Source organism: Arachis ipaensis, chromosome B02, assembly GCF_000816755.2.
Source record: "Arachis ipaensis cultivar K30076 chromosome B02, Araip1.1, whole genome shotgun sequence".
NCBI lineage: Eukaryota > Viridiplantae > Streptophyta > Magnoliopsida > Fabales > Fabaceae > Arachis > Arachis ipaensis.
In genome coordinates this window covers 84,995,946-85,014,829 of record NC_029786.2, presented here as the reverse complement: position 1 = coordinate 85,014,829, position 18,884 = coordinate 84,995,946, and the positions used below count along the sequence as shown (strand labels likewise).

Genomic DNA, 18,884 nt, shown 5'->3' with positions numbered 1-18,884 from the left:
TAATAAATAATTATTAAAAAATTATTTAAAAGTCTTAATTAAATAAGGTTAATTTAAAAGAAATTTAATTTAGTTTATTTTAATATTTTAAAATAAATTTTTTGAATAAATGAAATCATTTCTAACTAATTTATCAAAAACAAAAAAAAATGATAAGATCCATGGGAGAAAGAAATTACATAGAACATCCTATATAAGAAGTGAAGTTAATGTGTAATGTACGTGTTCAGTATAAAAAAAAGTAGTAAAAATTTTTATCAGTGAAGAATTTTTAACAATAATAATATATTAACAAATTTGTGGTTTAATTGAAAAAAAATTTAAGAAAAAGCTTTTGATTTGAATTATTTGAAATGTTTTAGAATTGACATCTTGCTAGAATATTATAAATTATTAGTTATTAAAAATTAGCTAGTTAATTATTAGTCACAATTTTGGTACTTTAATAATTGGATTTGGATACTCTAAAATTTGAATTACACTTTAGAGAGTAAAGTGTGATCTCTCACCATTAATTTCATAAGTGGAACCAAGAATAAATATGAAAGAGAAACTATTCAAGGGTAGAAGATCACACTTTACTCTCTAAAGTAAAATTCAAACTTTAAAGGATCCAATTCCTTAATTATTCTCTCGTTTAAAATTGCTTTAGATTAGTGACAAAATTGTGACAAATTACATTAGCGTGTTTGACAAATTTATTTTAAATTTTTCATGAATTTATATAGAGGTTAGTGATTAGTAGCAACATGAAATAAGAACAGAATAAGGACTAACATTTTTTCTGACAAATTAGTAGCAACATGAAATAAATGAGAAAAGTATATCGGTTGCTAAACGGTCGCTAATTCCTCACTAAATAAGCTTTTGATTAGTGACTCAATTGCGACCAGTTACTTCTAAAATTTTTTCGATCAACTTTGGATTTGTTATAACTCTGCGACGGATTTCCAACGAGATTAGCGAGTAATTTGCTACAAAATAGGTAGGATATAGCTTTTGCTTTGTGACAAGATTGCAGTTGCCAAGTCACTAGCTAAATTAAACTTGCGACAACTTAGCGACAAATGTATTTCGCCCGCTAATCAGCGACTTGAAATTAGCGAACGAAGTGTGTCAGTTGTTAAACGGTCGCAAATTTCTTGCAACTTAGGTCATAGGCACTCAATATCCGTATTTCCACTTTAGCGACTAATTAGCAAGGAACACTTTCCTAGTTGAATGATATATCCGTTGCGACGAGTTAGCGACGACTGTTTCTGTCGCTACCCTAATTTTTAATTTTACAATATTATGCGACAAATTAGCGAGAAACGAATTGCTCGCTAAAAATAAAAACTTTGGCGACAAATTAGCTAGGAATTTGTCCATCGCAGAATGCATTTCAAGTCTTTGTGATAGATTAGCTAGGGACATTGTTCCTCACTAATTAGAGTTTTTCACACAAAGTTTATTTAGCGACGAACTAGTGTGTGAATTGTTTCTCGCTAATTGTATATCAAACACTTGCGATGGAATAGTGACAATAATATCCCTCGCTACTTTACTTTTATTCGATTGAACTCCTAAGTGACTGATTTGCTAGAACATTGTCACTCGCTAATTAATTTGTGAGAAATTAGCGAGGAAATTTTCCTCGCTCTTTTTTTAGCTACAAAAGTCAATCTGTGAGAAACAAACTTACTCGTAAATCTCTCGCTAATCAGTCGTTTTTCTCAAGTTCGGGTATTTTGTGACCGCTGATTAATTTTGTCGTTAGTGCATCGCTAATTCCTCGCAAGTTAGTGACGGATTAGTGACAAAAAATATTTCTCGCAAAAATTTGTCGCTAATTTGTCAAATTCTTGTAGTGATTTTTTATATCCATGCATAATTCTAATTGATAAAATATTCTTTTAAGATTATTAAGTTTTATGTTCATTGTCCCTTCTTTCTGTATCACATTATCCTCTTCTCTAACAATTGGCAGTACATACCCTACCTGCGGATATCAAACTCGGCCCAACCTGTTCGGATAGGGTAAAGATCGGTCTGAGTAATATAGTGAAGGAGGTGAGAGTTAAACTCACAACTTCCCTCATGTAATGACTTGTAATAAGTGAGCAATCACTAAACTAGTTAGTAAATTTAGTAATTTAGAACATTTGTATATTTATAAAGTTAACATAAAATAAAAATAAAATAAAAATAAAAATAAAAATCATATATGATTGATCATTCAGAAATCCTAAAACCTAAGTAAAAGTGTCGCTTCTTCTCAAATAAAACCCATTCGGCCATAAGCCATTCCCCCATTGTTGCAAGCCTACCTCTCCTTCGGTCCTTCCTCCTTCCTCCTTTGTGCTATCTTCTCCTCGCTATGTTGTGCTTCGTGCCCTCTTCTTCTCGCTATGTCGCTACTTCGTGCCCTTCTCTCCTTATTACGTTGTGCTATGCTGCTGCTCTGTACTTTTCTTGATAATTTTTCAGTATGCTTGTTTGTTCTACATTTTTGGCAGTTTATTCTGTAATTTGATCTCTAAGATTTATTGATTTTATCCCAATTAATATTCATTATCTGTTTTACTGATTGATTGTGTAGGCAATAAATTTAGGTTTATTTTACGGTTTTTATGCATGTTTTCTATCTTAATAATTTTTTAGCATGCTTGAATTTTTAATGTTCACTATTTATTTTTCTGATTGTGTAGGCAATTAAATTTAGAAGATAGTACAAACATAGATGTAGTGGCTCAAGAACAACAAGAAAAAACTCCTGTTAAAGAAACTGCTAATTTTGTTCCGGACGAGTTTGCCTCAGTTGAAAATAGCAACAAATCTTCATTGAAAAGTGTTTATTAGCAATACTTTAGTAGATATAAGAGAGAAAAGAGTGGAAGGCAAAGTGCAACCATTATAAATCTGTTATTGGGCAGCATATCATAAAAGATGTTATTTATGTTTTTAATTTCTTAATTTGTTTAGAAATTATAATTGTGTTAAAATTATATATAATAAAATTGTTGTATTTGATTTTGAGGTAGAAAACCTAATTATCAAACTGCAAATGAAGATGATGATACATTTTTTAAATTGGCGGAAGAGTAACGTTGCAAGAAGTTGGAATTAGAAGAAATGTCTGAAGATGATGATGCATTCTTTGTTTATGTTATTTTAATTTTATTAAGAACTTGATGATCATGCTATTTGTAATTTTATGTTGGATTTCTTTAAGATTTTATTGTTTTTAATTTTAATTTAAATTTAGTTTTTATTTTTTATTTTATTAATATGTATGAAATTTGAAATGATTGAATTTTATATTTGTTTTGAAAAAAATTGATCTTTCTATGGATAGAATAGGGTAGGTTTAGAACTTTAGGGTGCGGGTAGGATTAGGGTTGAAAGATTCTCATCCCGCAGGTAGAATAGAGTAGAGTTTTAATGAAATTTTCAACCCGCGCTAGGGTAGGCTAGCGCTACCCATTGCCGGCCCTCCTTCTCTTTACTCGGTCGCAATCAATTATCACTATGTATTTTTATCACAACTCTCAATCTTGTATAACCCTTCGTTGTGTTAACTTATATAATAGTTGAAGACTTACTAAAATAATTGTTTTTTTCTGTGTCATTTAAATATCTAAATATATAACTATTATAACGAATCTTTTTACGTTGTTATAGTTTTAATGTTACATACCAATAAATAATATTGTAAAATATAATTTTAATTTATTTTTTATAATATAATAAAAAAATAAAAACAAAAATATTTTGATTCTAATTTCCATTTTTATTTTTAATTACCTAATTTCTCATCAAATTAAGAATTTTTAATAAAAAATATATTAAATCAAACTATGAAATAAATATGTAACTATAAAAGAAATTGAGTTGATAAGAAATAAAAATAAAAACCCAACCTCGCATTTGTTCAAAAAAAGGACACTTCGATCCCTCTATTACAAAATCTGTTAAATAGTAATGAAAATTAATTTTGTAAGAGTTTTATTTGTAATTTGTTAGGGTTTTAAACCCCTAAAGTTTTTTTCAACAGTACAACCAACTATGACCACTACTACCACCACTTTTATTCTCATCGTTATCACTTTTATCTCTACTATTTCTATTATGTATCTATATTTTATCACTATCATTATCTCCTCTATCGTCATCATCACCAAATATCATCAACATTAATATTATCTTTTTTATTTCTTATTTGATGCTATTTTTTCTTTTAAAAGGTCTTCATATTGCAATTTTTTTTTTGCGATATCATTTTTAGCAATGGTCTTTCTCCACTTAACCACCACCGATGAAAAAAATTTTCGAAAACAAACTTACTAATAATTTGTGGGAGTTCAAAATTAATTTTCGTTACTATTTAACAAATTTTTTTAACAAAAAAATCGTATTATTCTAAAATAAAAAGGTTAAAAGTCGAAATTCTATTTTTTTTGGGATAAAAGAACCTTGGTGAAAATAAATAAAGAAAATAAATAAAAATCGAGTTGGATCTTTACTTATGAAATAGAGAGAACACTAAATTCAGCAATTAAAATACAAATAATAAAGTATTCATCGTACCATGCTTCTCTTTATATCATGAGTGCAAGGATGTGCTATGGTTGAAGAAAGGTTAAAAAAATTTAAATAAGAAAAATGAAGGCATTTAATAATAGATTAGAGAAGATAACTGAAGGAAAATAATTGTAGATTTTACTGTTCAAATCTCTAAATTATTAAAAAAATGACATCATCCCTATCCAAAAAAGATTGAAGGAAAAAAAATTTATTTTCTAAAACCCTTTCCTTACCCGTCTTAAAATTCAATCCCAACTTACAAATATTGAAACCAGTACATTCCATACTTTTTTTTCCATGAAAAATTCTTGGAATTCCAAAATGAAACATTAGCAATGTTGCGTCACTCCCTAGTCCAAGGTGCTTTAACAAGTTCTGGACTAAGAACTTTTTGCCATCTGTGCAGACATTGAACATCTGATCTATCAGGGAAAAACTCGGCTGCATTCACATTTTAAATTGGTGTCATGAAATTGAGCATAATTCTTTCAGTAAGCAAGTGGTACAGAAAATATTATTTCTTATGATTCGCATAGACAAATTCCTGTGGTTCAACTTCATAATAATTCTCCTTCACAGAACAAATTGGAAACAAATATTGTTTACTACCATAAAGGCTGCAACAGCATTTCTTAATGTCTCATCCTGCAGGAGTTTGAAGAGCACTATGTTGTGATTACATGAAAAGTCAAGTGGTAAAAATGACAAGAAAATATCTTGGTCTCAATTTGAAATGTTACAGAACAATAAATACATTGGCATTTTTAGCATATAAAGATGTATACTAAGAAGCACTAAATCAACTAATATGAATTCACTATTAATCAACTTCTTAAAACAGTAAGAATATGTATCACCAAAACATTAAAGACAATAAATAAAAATAACAACAACTATCTCCAAGTGCAATTACTAACCTCCTCTGCTGTCCAACCACCATTTGCTCGCCTTACAGGACCGGTGGTTCTCCTGTGTGTAACACAATATTCAAGCGGTGAAAATTAATTATTGAAGATCACAAGAAAGATCCAAAATGGAACAAAGCAGATATCCGTAGCAAGAACAAAAAATCAGCTGCTATTGCTAAATGCAAACATTAAGCAAAATCAAGCAGGCACACCATATATCGACACAAAACGACACCGTTATCAAGGTACAATATCATTGATTGACAAAAAGCAATGAAAAAAAGCACATGAATACCGATGAGGGGATGAAGCCGATGCCTGGCTACCTATCCCTTGGGACATAGTGGAGCTCGCAAGAGATTGACGGAAAGAAAGAGAGAACAAAAAAAGAAAAAGAAGGAGCAGTTTCGAAAACTCCTTGTTGCCCGTTGAACAAAAACAGAAGTTTTGATTTCAAAATTCAACTTTTAAATTAAAATTCAATTACAGATACTTGCGTCTTCCGTTTTGTTTTTGCCCGTCTTAAATGGTAAACCCGTTTTTAGTAATTTCTAGGGATTATGGATTTATTGATTATTCGTAATGAATTAACCCTTTTTAGTTTGAATTTAATTTTGATGGATTGTGTAAAATTATTTTACACTAGCATTTAATCATATAATATCACATTAATAAAAATAATTATCTTTTATATTAACCACGTAAATGATTATTTAAGAGGCTAATAAATTATAGATCAAATGACATAGTCTCTCCATACTTATCTAAGAGGTTACCAGTTCGACTAAAAAAAAGTACATAAAATATTTTAGATTAAATTATACTTCGAATTAGATTAATTTAAATTTAAAAAAAATTCTATAGGTTTAAGTTACACAATAATTATGCCAACTCTCTCTAGTAAAGGATCCTATGCAACAAATAGGATTCAACCATTGCACCATTTTGGAAAATATTTCCACGATCTTGGAGAAATACCAAAATACACATTTAGAAATATTTAAAATTGAACTAAACCAAACTAAATCGATAAACCAAAGAAAACAAAATGAAAATTAAATACTAAAAATTTGAAATTTAAAATTTATTGTTTTTAATTGGATTGGTTCAATTATCAGTTCTACAACACAAATAGAAAGAAATCAAATTAAAAGTATAATTTTTATTCTATTCTTGTTATTATAATTTTATCATAAATCTCATTATAAGCTTTAACGTATCACATATATGTCTCTTAGTCTCAAACCCTATTAGAAATGATCAAGAACAAATTTTTCATTTTTATTTTTGATTCATTGTGTTTAAAATATGAAATTAATTTTGTTAAATTTTGAATTATCTTACAAATCATGTTGTATGATTGAAGATAATGATATTGAATTTTATACTTTTAAATAATTTAGTATTTTATGGTATACTATTGGCTGAAAAGAATATTATACAAATTTAATTTTTATTACACTAAATATGACTAAGATGGTTTAGTTTTCTTATAATTTTAAAACTAAAAAAAAACAAACAAAACTAATCCAATTAAATTCAATGCGGTTTGATTGGTCTCAGACAAAAAGTAATCAAATCAAGAGTGATTAATGGTGGATGAAGCAGAAGCGAAAATATTGGTTTAAGTAACGTAAATATTGGAGCAAAAGGTATATCATCTTAGGTAGTAGAGGTGTGCATGGGTTGGGTGAAACTGAATTTGATGTGATTTAGATTTGTCTCGAAATATATATCGATCCTATTTATTAGACCCAAATTCGATCCTAAACCCGATGAAATCTATACATTTTCGGATCACGATTATATCGGGTAAAAACTGGGTAAAAATCAGACCGTTAACATTATATTACCTTGATACCTTTTTAGAAGCTACCATGTGAAAATATCCAAATTTCCAAGACTCCAACTACTATTTGACATGGTAAAATTCACTTAGAAAAATATAATAAGAAGCAACTCTTCTTTGAAATTAAAGGATAACCATAATCAATACTAATATTGTCTAATAACACCAAATATTTAAATCAATACAAATAACACAATATTATGCATTAGTCTAAAATCTTATACATTTTAAACATAAAACATTAACTTATAGTCTTATAATAACTAATAACACAAAATATTAAGATTTACAATACTTAAATTCTATATAAGAATATCCATCATCCATCACTAATAACACAAAATATTAATTGTGTATGATGACCAGACCACCGAACCGAGTTCGGGTGACCTGAACTATGGCTCGGACTCGACCCAAAATAATGATCGGATCTATTTTTGAGACCTTTACCCAAGGTTGCGAGAACCGGACCGGTCAATAAACCAGTGAGGTCACTGGTTCAATGGTTCACTGGTTCGACCAAAGTTCAATCGGAGTTCAACCGGTTTAATTAAATATTAAATAAAAGGCAGTGAAGGAGGCTCGGCGTTCTCTAGTAAGCTGCATAACCTACACTCAATAGTGAAAAAAAAAACCAGTTATGTGGCCACTTCTTAAAAAAATTATGTGTGTCCTTATTCATTATCATCTCAAAATGACAATATCTTGTATCATACCTTTTGTTCTAGAACCACCAAATCCTTCTTTAATTTTGAGATCGTCGAATTTTTCCTACTTATGATGTCTTCTAGTTCAGTAGCTCTCTGTTTTAAACAGTATCATAAGTGATTAGTAAACCAGACAAAAGGAGAATTTGAATGCAATGTGAATGAGTATTATCACCTTGTAATTAGCAGTCTCAGAGGATTTCATGAAGCAGCAAACAAATTCATGAAGCCAGCAAACAAATTTATGAACAAATAACCTCAGAATCATGAAGCCAGCAAACAAACAAATAATGAAGCCAGTAAACACTCAGAAAATCAAATTCATGAAGCAGCAAACAAAAATCAGAAGCAGCAAACAAAAATCATGAAGCAATCAAAAACAAATTCACTGATGAACAAATAACCTCAGCAAATAAATCAAAAATAAAAATCATGAAGCAGCAAACAAAAATCAGAAGCAGCAAACAAAAATCATGAAGCAATATAAAATAAATTCACTGATGAAGGAGGCGAGATCAGAAAATCAACCACAGAACCTCAGATTCAGAAGGAGGTGAGATCAGAAAATCAAAATCAAGAAGGCAGCAAATAAATCGAAATCAGTAAAAAAAAAAAACAAAAATCAGAAGGCAGCAAAATCGCAAACAAATTCAAGCATAGAACCTCAGAAGCAAGCGAGCTCATTGTAGAGGTACCAGACTCAATCAAGAAGAAGAGGAAAGGGAGAGGGAAGATTGAGAGTGCAGAAACAGAGAAAGCAGAGAGAAGGAGAGAAAAACTGAATCTGTATTGATTTGGTTTTGTTAACTGTGAATCTTCTGGCTCAGCATTTTGGCTTGAGACTTAACTATATATACAAGGGTAAATCCAGCTGTCATAACTAACTTCTAACACGTGCTGCAATTACAAAAGCTAACTCTAACAGTAATGCCTAACTAATTGTGTTTACTAACAGCACTAGCTAACTTTACTTGGCTAACTCAACTCTCTCATCACCCCTGCTGATTGGCCTTTTTGGTTGTTGCTTCAGACTTGTTAACTGAACAACTCCATCATGACCCCTACTGATTGGTCTCTCTGCTGTTGCTTCATTATTCCTTTTTGAGTTTTCAGGATGCTCCTTGACTGCTTCCTCCCTTGACTCTTCTTGATTGAGTCCAGCAACATTGAGCTTCTTCAAGTCTTCCACCATTAGCTTAGATCTGAATTCTAGAAACGTAGCACTTGGCAAGGACTTTGTCAACACATCAGCTAGTTGTATTGTACCAGGGACATGACTAACTTGAACCACCTGTTTAGCTAGGTCAGAAATAGGGACTGGGATTGGTGTGTCAGAGGGAGCTGAGGGTGCAGGGAAGGTGGAAGCAGAATGACTAGAGGTATTAGAGATAGAGGGTGTTGCTGAGGCTGCTTGTGTAGGTAAAGAGTGTGAGGATAATTGAGGCTGTATAGCTGCTGATGTTTGTGACTGATTGAGTTGGTTTGAGGTATTTGACAAGGAAGGTTGTGGGAGCTGGGTTGGACATCTTTTGATAAGTGGAATGGTTGGAGACAAATGAATATGGGATGGAGCTTTTTCTGGGTTAGGGGAGGATATGAAGGTTCCAGTTTTGAAGGGAAATTGAGACTCATCAAAAATTACATTGCTGGAAACAATTATTTTGCCTTGTGGAGTAAGGCATCTGTAGCCCTTGTGAACTGCACTGTAGCCTAAAAACACACAGGCTGCTGATCTAAACTCAAGTTTGTGTCTGTTGTAGGGTCGCAAATGCGGAAAGCATAAACAGCCAAAGGTTTTCAACCTGGAGTAGTCACACTTCTTTCCAAATAGTTTCTCAAAGGGTGACTGATCTTTCAAGACTGGAGTAGGCAACCTGTTTATTAGGTGTATTGCCATGACAAAGGCCTCCCCCCAATACTGCATTGGCATGCCAGCTCCAGCCAGGATAGCTAAGGCTTTCTCCACAACATGCCTATGTTTCCTCTCTGCACTGCCATTCTGCTGATGTTCGTGTGGACAGGAGAACCTGTGCATGATCCCTTGCACCTGTAAATCTTTAGCTAGGCTCACATATTCAGCCGCATTGTCAGATTGAAATATTTTGATTGTAGAGTTTAATTGCAGTTCAACCATTTGTTGGAAATACTTGAAAACAGATTTGAGTTGAGAGCGAGTTTTAATAAGATATAACCAAGTAAATTTGCTGTAAGCATCAACAAAATTGACAAAGTAAAAATTTTATTCTTTCACCTGTAATGTGGTGAAGCAGATCGTTGCCTTCAATTGTAGACTCAGCTTGATCTTTCCATTGTAGGAAGTTATCATCATCAAGTTTCATGAAAATCGGTGAGGAGGTGAAATTTGGAGCTGCATGCGACAAATTTGTTGAATGCTCGGTTACTAGGTTTTCTTCTGCCATTGTGATAACAGATCTGAGCTCTGATACCATGTAGAGGTACCAGACTCAATCAAGAAGAAGAGGAAAGGGAGAGGGAAGATTGAGAGTGCAGAAACAGAGAAAGCAGAGAGAAGAAGAGAAAAACTGAATCTGTATTGATTTGGTTTTGTTAACTGTGAATCTTCTGGCTCAGCATTTTGGCTTGAGACTTAACTATATATACAAGGGTAAATCCAGCTGTCATAACTAACTTCTAACACGTGCTGCAATTACAAAAGCTAACTCTAACAGTAATGCCTAACTAATTGTGTTTACTAACAGCACTAGCTAACTTCACTTGGCTAACTCAACTCTCTCATCACCCCTGTTGATTGGCCTTTTTGGTTGTTGCTTCAGACTTGTTAACTGAACAACTCCATCACTCATAAATCATAATCAGAACTCAAAAGGCAGCAAATAAATCAAGAACAGAGTCTTACCGGCGGCGAGTGAGGACGCGGTATCGGCGACGTTCGGCGACGGCGAATGAGGAGGCGGGCTCGGCGAGAAGCAGGATGCGGTGGTGGTTGCGGCTCTCAACGTTGTCGCTGCTGTGGATGGCTGTGGGTGAACTGCTTGCTTGGGTGATTTCTAGAATCTGGAGCTTGGTGGGTGAATGGTTTCTGGAAACTGGAAACTGATTGTGATTATTAGGGTTATGCGTTTTGCCGTTTTCTCCTTTCTTTTTTTTTTTTTTAAAAATTTGGCAAAACGACGTCGTTTAGCCTCTCAGATTTCAAACCAAAAAACCGCCAAAAAATCAGACGGTTCTCCCGGTTCACTGATTAACCGTCGGTTCGACCGATTTTTTTACTGGTTTTTTGTCAGGAGGTTTCTGACCTTACCCGGACCGGCTAGGTGACCGGTTCTCCATTTTTCTGGTTGAACCGGCCAGTCCGGTTCGGTTTTCAGAACCATGCCTTTACCCAACCATAGACCCGATAAAATCACACAAAATTAGCCCTTAAAATGTTCGAGACCAGACCGGATCTTCGGACCGGACCAGGCCATGCACACCCCTATTAAGTAGGAAGCATCTTTAAAGCGGTATCTCGCTCAATATATGCAATTTTTATATGGTGCATTCTATGGTGTAGAAATGAAATTGTTTCTACATGTGTAGAAGGATAGATGTCAATGCATTAGTAGTTCACGCTGATGGTTTTTGGATGGAGAAGAATTAATTAGAGTACACAATTGTTGATTCATTTGACCCACAAAAAGAAAGAGAGTGTGTGACATTGTATCTGTGCCATAGAGACAACTTATTAGGTTTTTTTATTTTAATAAATTGAATAAATATTTATTTATTAAAATAAATAATTTAAAAAATTATTACCATGTAGACGAGATATATGTATTTATAAATATAAAAATATATTTTATAAAAATAATAAAAAATATTAATAATTTAAATTAGACCAAACTCTTAAAAATAGAACATTTCAATTAATATGGAAGGTGGACGATCTTAACCGTACTACTTCCATCCACTGACGTTTTTTATTAGAATTTACACTAAATCAATTCAAATAATAACAAGGCGGGATTCGAACCCCCAACACTTGCTTAAGCAAACTAGTGAGCTAACCACTAGACCAAGTTCATTAATTAGTTAGTTAAAACCGCCTATTTCTTCTGTTATTTTGAAACTGCTCATCTTTTCTAATATTTTATTTTTAAGAGTTTGATTTAATTTAAACATATTTATTAATAATAAATCAAATAATATGTGGGAATTTTTTATTTTAATAAATTAAATAAATATTTTATTTTCTGAAATAAATAATTTTAAAAATTATTAGGAAAATATATCAGCATTTCTTATCTTGTTTATACTGTAAACGAGATAATTTTACGCGTATCGAGATATGTGTATTTTTTCAATTTTCATATATCTCCTCACTGTAAACGAGATACATAAAAAATTATCTTGTTTATAGTGTAAACGAGATATGTGTATTTGTAAATATAAAAATATAATTTTTGAAAATAATAAAAAATATTAATAATTTAAATTAAATCAAACTCTTAAAAATAAAATATTAGAAAAGATGAGCAGTTTCAAAATAACATAAGAAATAGGCGGTTTTAACTAACTAATTAATGAACTTGGTCTAGTAGTTAGCTCACTAGTTTGCTTAAGCAAGTATTGGGGGTTCGAATCCCGTCTTGTTATTATTTGAATTGATTTAGTGTAAATTCTAATAAAAAACGTCAGTGGATGGAAATAGTACGGTTAAGATTGTCCACCTTCCATATTAATTGAAATATTCTATTTTTAAGAGTTTGGTCTAATTTAAATTATTAATATTTTTTATTATTTTTATAAAATATATTTTTATATTTATAAATACATATATCTCGTCTACGTGGTAATAATTTTTTAAATTATTTATTTTAATAAATAAAATATTTATTCAATTTATTAAAATAAAAAAACCTAATAAGTTGTCTCTATGGCACAGATACAATATCACACATTCTCTTTTTTTTTGTGGGTCAAATAAATCAACAATTGTATACTCTAGTTAATTCTTCTCCATCTAAGAGCTATCAGCGTAAACTACTAATACATTAATAACTATTCTTCTATACATGTAGAAACAATTTCATTTTTACACCATATAATACACCTTTTTATATTTGTCTTTTTCAAGTCGATTTCATGCCACTTTATTCTGGACCTATTTGCAGGAGCCCAAACTAAATTTATCAAAATCAAATCAATTCGTACTGCAAATACCATCATACACGGTATTTAACAGCTCTTCTTCATTTATAATATCCCTTTAGTAACTTTTTAATCCAAATTAGATACATTCTACTAAAATACATATAACTCTAAATCTTAAATTATAAACCTAAAAACTAAACCCTCCAAAAAATAAGAAATTTTCGAATTAAAAAGTATAAATTGGTTCCTTGTATTTTCTCTCGACATTAAAGTTTTTTGGAAGTTTCCCAACCGCTATCTTAGAAGCACTTCGGGAGCTTTGGACCACCATCTTGTCAAGCTCAATCTCCTAATAAAAAATATTAATAATTTAAATTGGACCAAACTATTAAAAATAAAATATTTCAAATAATAGAAAAGATAAACAATCCATTTTAAATAATAGCAAAGATGAACGTCCATTTAAAATAAGCACGTTAACACGTTTATTTTGAAAGCACGTAATTACACCTTTTTTCTAACTACCCATTATTAATACATTTGCTTCTTCCATTTACTTACTTTTACTTCCATAGTTTATAATGGGTAGTTAGAAAAAAGATGTATTTATGTGTTTTCAAAGTAAATGTGTTAACGTATTTATTTTAAATAGAAAGTCTATTATTTCTATTATTTAAAATGGACTGTTTATCTTTCTTATTATTTAAAATTGTCTATCTTTCCTATTATTTGAAACATTCTATTTTTAAGAGTTTGGTTCAATTTAAATTATTAATATTTTTATTATTTAAAAAATTATATTTAATTATTTATAAATATATTCATATAGCATATAGTTCATAAAAATAAGCCTAAAATTGGTCAAACGATAATTATTTTATTTAGAGAATACAGTACAATTTATCCTAATCCTTGAACCAAAATTGCAACCCATCCCTTTTGATTTAAACTTAATGAAATATTCTTAAAATATTTTCACATATTTAGCTAAAATTAACCAAAATATTAAAGACAATAAAAATAATTTAATTAATATCATTTCTCATATATTCGCATAAGTCATAGCTCACAAGTTATCTCATCTACCGCTAATAAAAATGTTTAACTATCGTACAAATTACCAATTAGTTGTTTCTTTTAAACTACTAATAATAATTTGGAAATAATCCATTAATTAGTTACAATGTTACAAATGGTTTTTTTCGATGTATCAATAAAAACTTGTATACTCTTCTAAGGCTAGATGTAATAAGAGATACCCATAAGCAATGTTTACGGAAAAAAATAAATTATACTGATGTAACAAATTTTATTATTATATTATAATAAATTTTTTGTATTCAAAACAAAATTTTAAATTAATTGTAATTGTTCATATTCTGACCCACAACTTAATTATTAGACCTAAAATGAGTAAAGCCCAATCAACACTCTACATATATCAATATTCAGATCTTCATTATTATTTATCCGACCATATAAAGTCGAACATGACGATAAGGGTATAGCCGTACTTATCTAAATAAGTAACTAACTCCTAAGATATCTCCTAGTAATCTAGAAAGGAGATCTCAACAATCTCCCTAACAAAAGTGAACAGTTATCCACTATCAAAGATGGAACTACTCTAAAAGATGGTTATTGACTCTACATCTACACTTATAAATACCTTGACCCTCTCAGGTATTCTTCGAACCTAATCTACTAAAAACTTGCCTAAAACCTTTGCTAACTTAAGTATCAGAGTACCTTATAGGTACCACCCCCTCACCTCCTCACAAGGAACTCGGATGGTGGCACCTTGACATCAGAAGACATTGGATGCTACCCCAAAAGGAGCCTAGCTCTCACGTTTAGGCCAAAAAATAACCTAGTTTCAGGTAACCCTCAGAACATTTGCGCCATTGCCGGGAACCTAGAAGTCTACACTCAATCATGGCAGATGTTCATATCCTGGGTCGAGATGTACGACCCGTGCTGCTTGAAGACAAAGCGACCGACCTGTTCAGGTCTGGAAATCCCGATCTTTTCTCAAAGAGGTCGGCCAAATCGAGAATAGAGGCCCGAAGCAGGCCCAAATAGAGGAACACGACCCAAAACAAAAGGCAGCCCAAGCCTAGAAGGATAAGGGTAGTTCCCTTAAAGATAAAGATGACTTCACTCAAAGATAAGATAAGATAACTATCTTATCCCCAGAAAGATCACTCTACAAACATTATAAATACACTGGAGCACCCAGGTATAACTCATACTCTGATTCTACTAAAAATCTGCTTAATACCCTTGCTAACTTAAGCATCGGAGTCCCTTGCAGGTACCACCACCCTTCGGTGACGAAGGATCAGTATCACCCACAAGTCGGACACATCAGCGCCGATCAGTACAGAAGATCTCGTCCGAGATCGACCTACAGTTTCAGGTAACCCTCGGAACATTGGCGCCATTGTCGGGGACCTGGAAGTCATCCTATCATCATGGCGGACAACCTTGACAACGACCACAATTCTGATTTGGAAAACAGAACACCGCATAAGAACGCGGAGGTCACACTAGACGATACTTCTCAGCCTAACAAAGAGAAGAATTCCCCAAGCACGGGAGTCATGGAGGCACTTCAAGATCGACTAAAACAACTCGAAAAAGAAGTCGAATATCAACGGGAAGCCGAGAGAGACCTACGAAGGGAAGCTAGGCGACGCCGAGAATTAGAAGACAAGCTCCTAAAGCTTGAGGCCAATCTCAAAGCTAAAACTACTTGATCCAACCATGAAGACAGCCCCCGCAAGGACCAGGACCCATTCATCAAAGAGATCATGAAAGCCAAAATTCCAAAAGACTTCAAACCCCTGACATGACTCCGTACGATGGCACATCAGATCCCAGTCATCATCTCAGTAATTTCAGAAGTAGAATGTATCTCACCGACGCCCCAGATGTAGTTCGATGCAAAGCCTTCCCGACTACCTTGACGAAGACAGCAATTAAGTGGTTCGACAATCTGCTCCCTAGGTCCATCTCAAGCTTTGACGACTTAGCCAAGAAGTTTCTAGCCAGATTCTCCATCCAGAAGGAAAAAAACCAAACATGCCCCAAGCCTATTGGGGATCAAGCAAGGAGATTGGCAAAGTCTTCGCAGCTACATGGAAAGATTCAACAAAGCATGTCTGGACATACAAAGTCTACCGACAGAAGCAGCTATTATGGGTCTCATCAATGACTTACGTGAAGGACCTTTTAGTCACTCCATATAAAAAAAAATCCTACATCTCTGAACGAAGTACAAGAACGAGCAGAGAAATATATCAACATGGAGGAAAACTCTCGACTAGAAGAGACCTCAAAGTCCGGATTCTCCTACTGAGATAAGGATAAAGAGTCCAAGAAAAAAGAAGATCAGCATGGAGAAAAGATCAAGAAATACCACAATTATACCCCCTCTTCGGGTGTCTCTTGTAGATGTTTATCGAGAAGTATGCCATACTGAAAAGATACCCCCACCTCGCCCACTCAAAAGCAAAAAAGGAGGAGGAAATCAGACAGGATACTGTAAATACCATCGAATCTATGAAAATCCCACCAACGAATGCTTCGATTTGAAGAATGTTATAGAAAAATTGGTATGAGAGGGAAGACTAGATCGGTACTTAGCCAGCAAAACAGAGGAGCCAAGAAAAAGAAGGAGGGACGAAGAGGTCGGGCGAACTGAACGACCACCTCGTACCCCGGAAAGACATGTCCACATGATACACAGAGGATTTGCGGGAGGAGGAATCTCTAAGACATCTCGCAAAAGACATTTTAAAGAAGTATATCATGTCGAAGGAGGAGAAGGAGCACCCGACCTCCCTACTATCACTTTCACTAAAGAAGACGCAGCTAGCATCATCTCGGGACATGACGATCCCATGGTCATCACTATCATATTGGCCAACGCTAATCTCCACCGTACACTGGTGGACCAGGGAAGCTCGGCTTACATCTTGTTCAAAATCGCCTTCGACAAACTCGGCCTAGAGGAAAAAGAACTCAGAGCATATCCGTACAGCTTATTTGGGCTAGGAGACACTCCAATCCAACCACTTGGATACATCTCACTGCACACAACCTTTGGAAAAGGAAACCGGTCAAAAACGCTCAACATAGACTACATTGTGGTCGACGTAAGTTTAGCCTACAATGCCCTGATAGGTCGGACAACGCTAAATCAGCTCGGCGCAATAGTTTCGACTCCACATCTGTGCATGAAGTTCCCAACCACAGAAAGAATCACTACAATAAAAGCAGACCAGAAAATAGCGCGCCGCTGTTACAACGAAAGTTTGAACCTCAGAGGCAAAGGAGAAGAAATCTACACCATCGAACTCGGAGGAGTTCGAGGGCGGGAAGAACTTCGTCCACAACCTGAAGGCGAGATAGAAAAAGTCCAGATTGGAGATGTCCCAGATAAAACAACCAATATCGGCACAATCCTAAAAAGAGACGTAAAGGAGTCCCTCATACAGTTTTTAAGAAATAATATCGACCTCTTCGCATGGAAGGCCGCAGACATGCCGGGCATAGACCCAAAGCTAATGTGCCACAAGCTGGCGATATACCCAGGATCTCAGCCAGTACAGCAGAGACGTAGAAAGCTCGGGCCAGAATGATCCCAAGCTGTGGAAGAACAGGTGCAAGCTCTACTAGAGGCAGTATTCAGAAGAGAAGTCAAGTATCCACTATGTCTAGCCAATGTCGTCTTGGTGAAAAAATCAAATGGAAAGTGGCGAATGTGCACTGACTACACCGATCTCAACAAATCTTGCCCAAAAGATCCTTATCCACTCTCAAGTATAGACACTCTGGTGGATGCCTCCTTGGTGGACGAAATTGTGATCACATTAATGTAGTACTCTTTGTTATTGTATGGATAAATGGAAGACAGAAGGGATGAGTGTTTATTGGGAATAGAGGATGATTGAGAAGAGAGAAGAGAGTGAGTGAAGGTAGGTAGGGATCCTGTGGGGTCCACAGATCCTGAGGTGTCAAGGCATTTACATCCCTGCACCAATTTAGGCATGCAAAATTCCCTTGCACACAACTCTGGGCGTTCAGCACCAGGTTGGTGGCCATTTTGGGCGTTCAGTGCCCATTTGTTGCCATTTCTGGCGTTGAACGCCAGAACCATGCTTGTTCTGGGCGTTCAGCACCAGGATGCTGCCCATTTGGGCGTTCAGCGCCAGAACCATGCTTCAAAGTTGTTTGCTCCAATGGCAGGAATGGAGATGCTTCTTCCATGTAAATTGGAATTAGGTGCAGTAAAGTCACCAAGCATCTTCCTTACATTATTATTATTTTCGGCTGCCATCTCCTTTTCCTGTTCGAAAATTTCTGAAAGGTTATCTCTGGATTGTTGTATTTTATCTTCTTTTAATTTTCTCTTCAGAGTCCTTTCAGGTTCTGGATCTGCTTCCACAAGAATGTTCTTATCCTTGCTCCTGCTCATAATACAAGGAAGAATGGACAGAAAAATGATAATAATAATAATAGAGATCCTTTATACCACAGTATAGGGATCCCTTTGTGAGTGGAAGAAAAGAGGGGGAGACAAAGAAAGTAATGTAATGGAAGAAACACAACTGTGAGGAGGCTTTGAGATGTGAGATGAGATGTTAGTATATGAATGAATAAATAGAATGAGATGGGAGAGGGAGAATTTTCGAAAATATTTTTGAAAAAGAGTTAGTGATTTTCGAAAATGGT

At 33.8% G+C, this 18,884-nt stretch overlaps 2 protein-coding genes across 2 annotated transcripts in view; both read right to left on the bottom strand.

Moving 5' to 3' along the window:
* LOC107625569 (transcription factor MYB3R-5) overlaps positions 1-5,955 on the bottom strand; it is a 93,888-nt gene extending 87,933 nt beyond the window's left edge. Inside the window, exons 1-3 of the mRNA XM_016328243.2 lie at positions 5,770-5,955; positions 5,484-5,535; positions 5,173-5,211 (exon numbers count right to left, since the gene is read on the bottom strand). Of these exons, the coding sequence (XP_016183729.1) occupies positions 5,173-5,211; positions 5,484-5,535; positions 5,770-5,816 (138 nt within the window). The 5' untranslated portion in view covers positions 5,817-5,955. The remainder of the gene's footprint in view (positions 1-5,172; positions 5,212-5,483; positions 5,536-5,769) is intronic.
* On the bottom strand, positions 8,998-10,164 carry LOC107627524. The gene has a single exon (XM_016330354.1). The coding sequence runs from the start codon at positions 10,162-10,164 to the stop codon at positions 8,998-9,000; it is 1,167 nt and encodes a 388-aa protein (XP_016185840.1).

Coding starts and splice junctions, on each gene's coding strand:
- LOC107627524 (XM_016330354.1), bottom strand. CDS start 10,164: ATGGTTGAACTGCAATTAAACTCTACAATCAAAATATTTCAATCTGAC.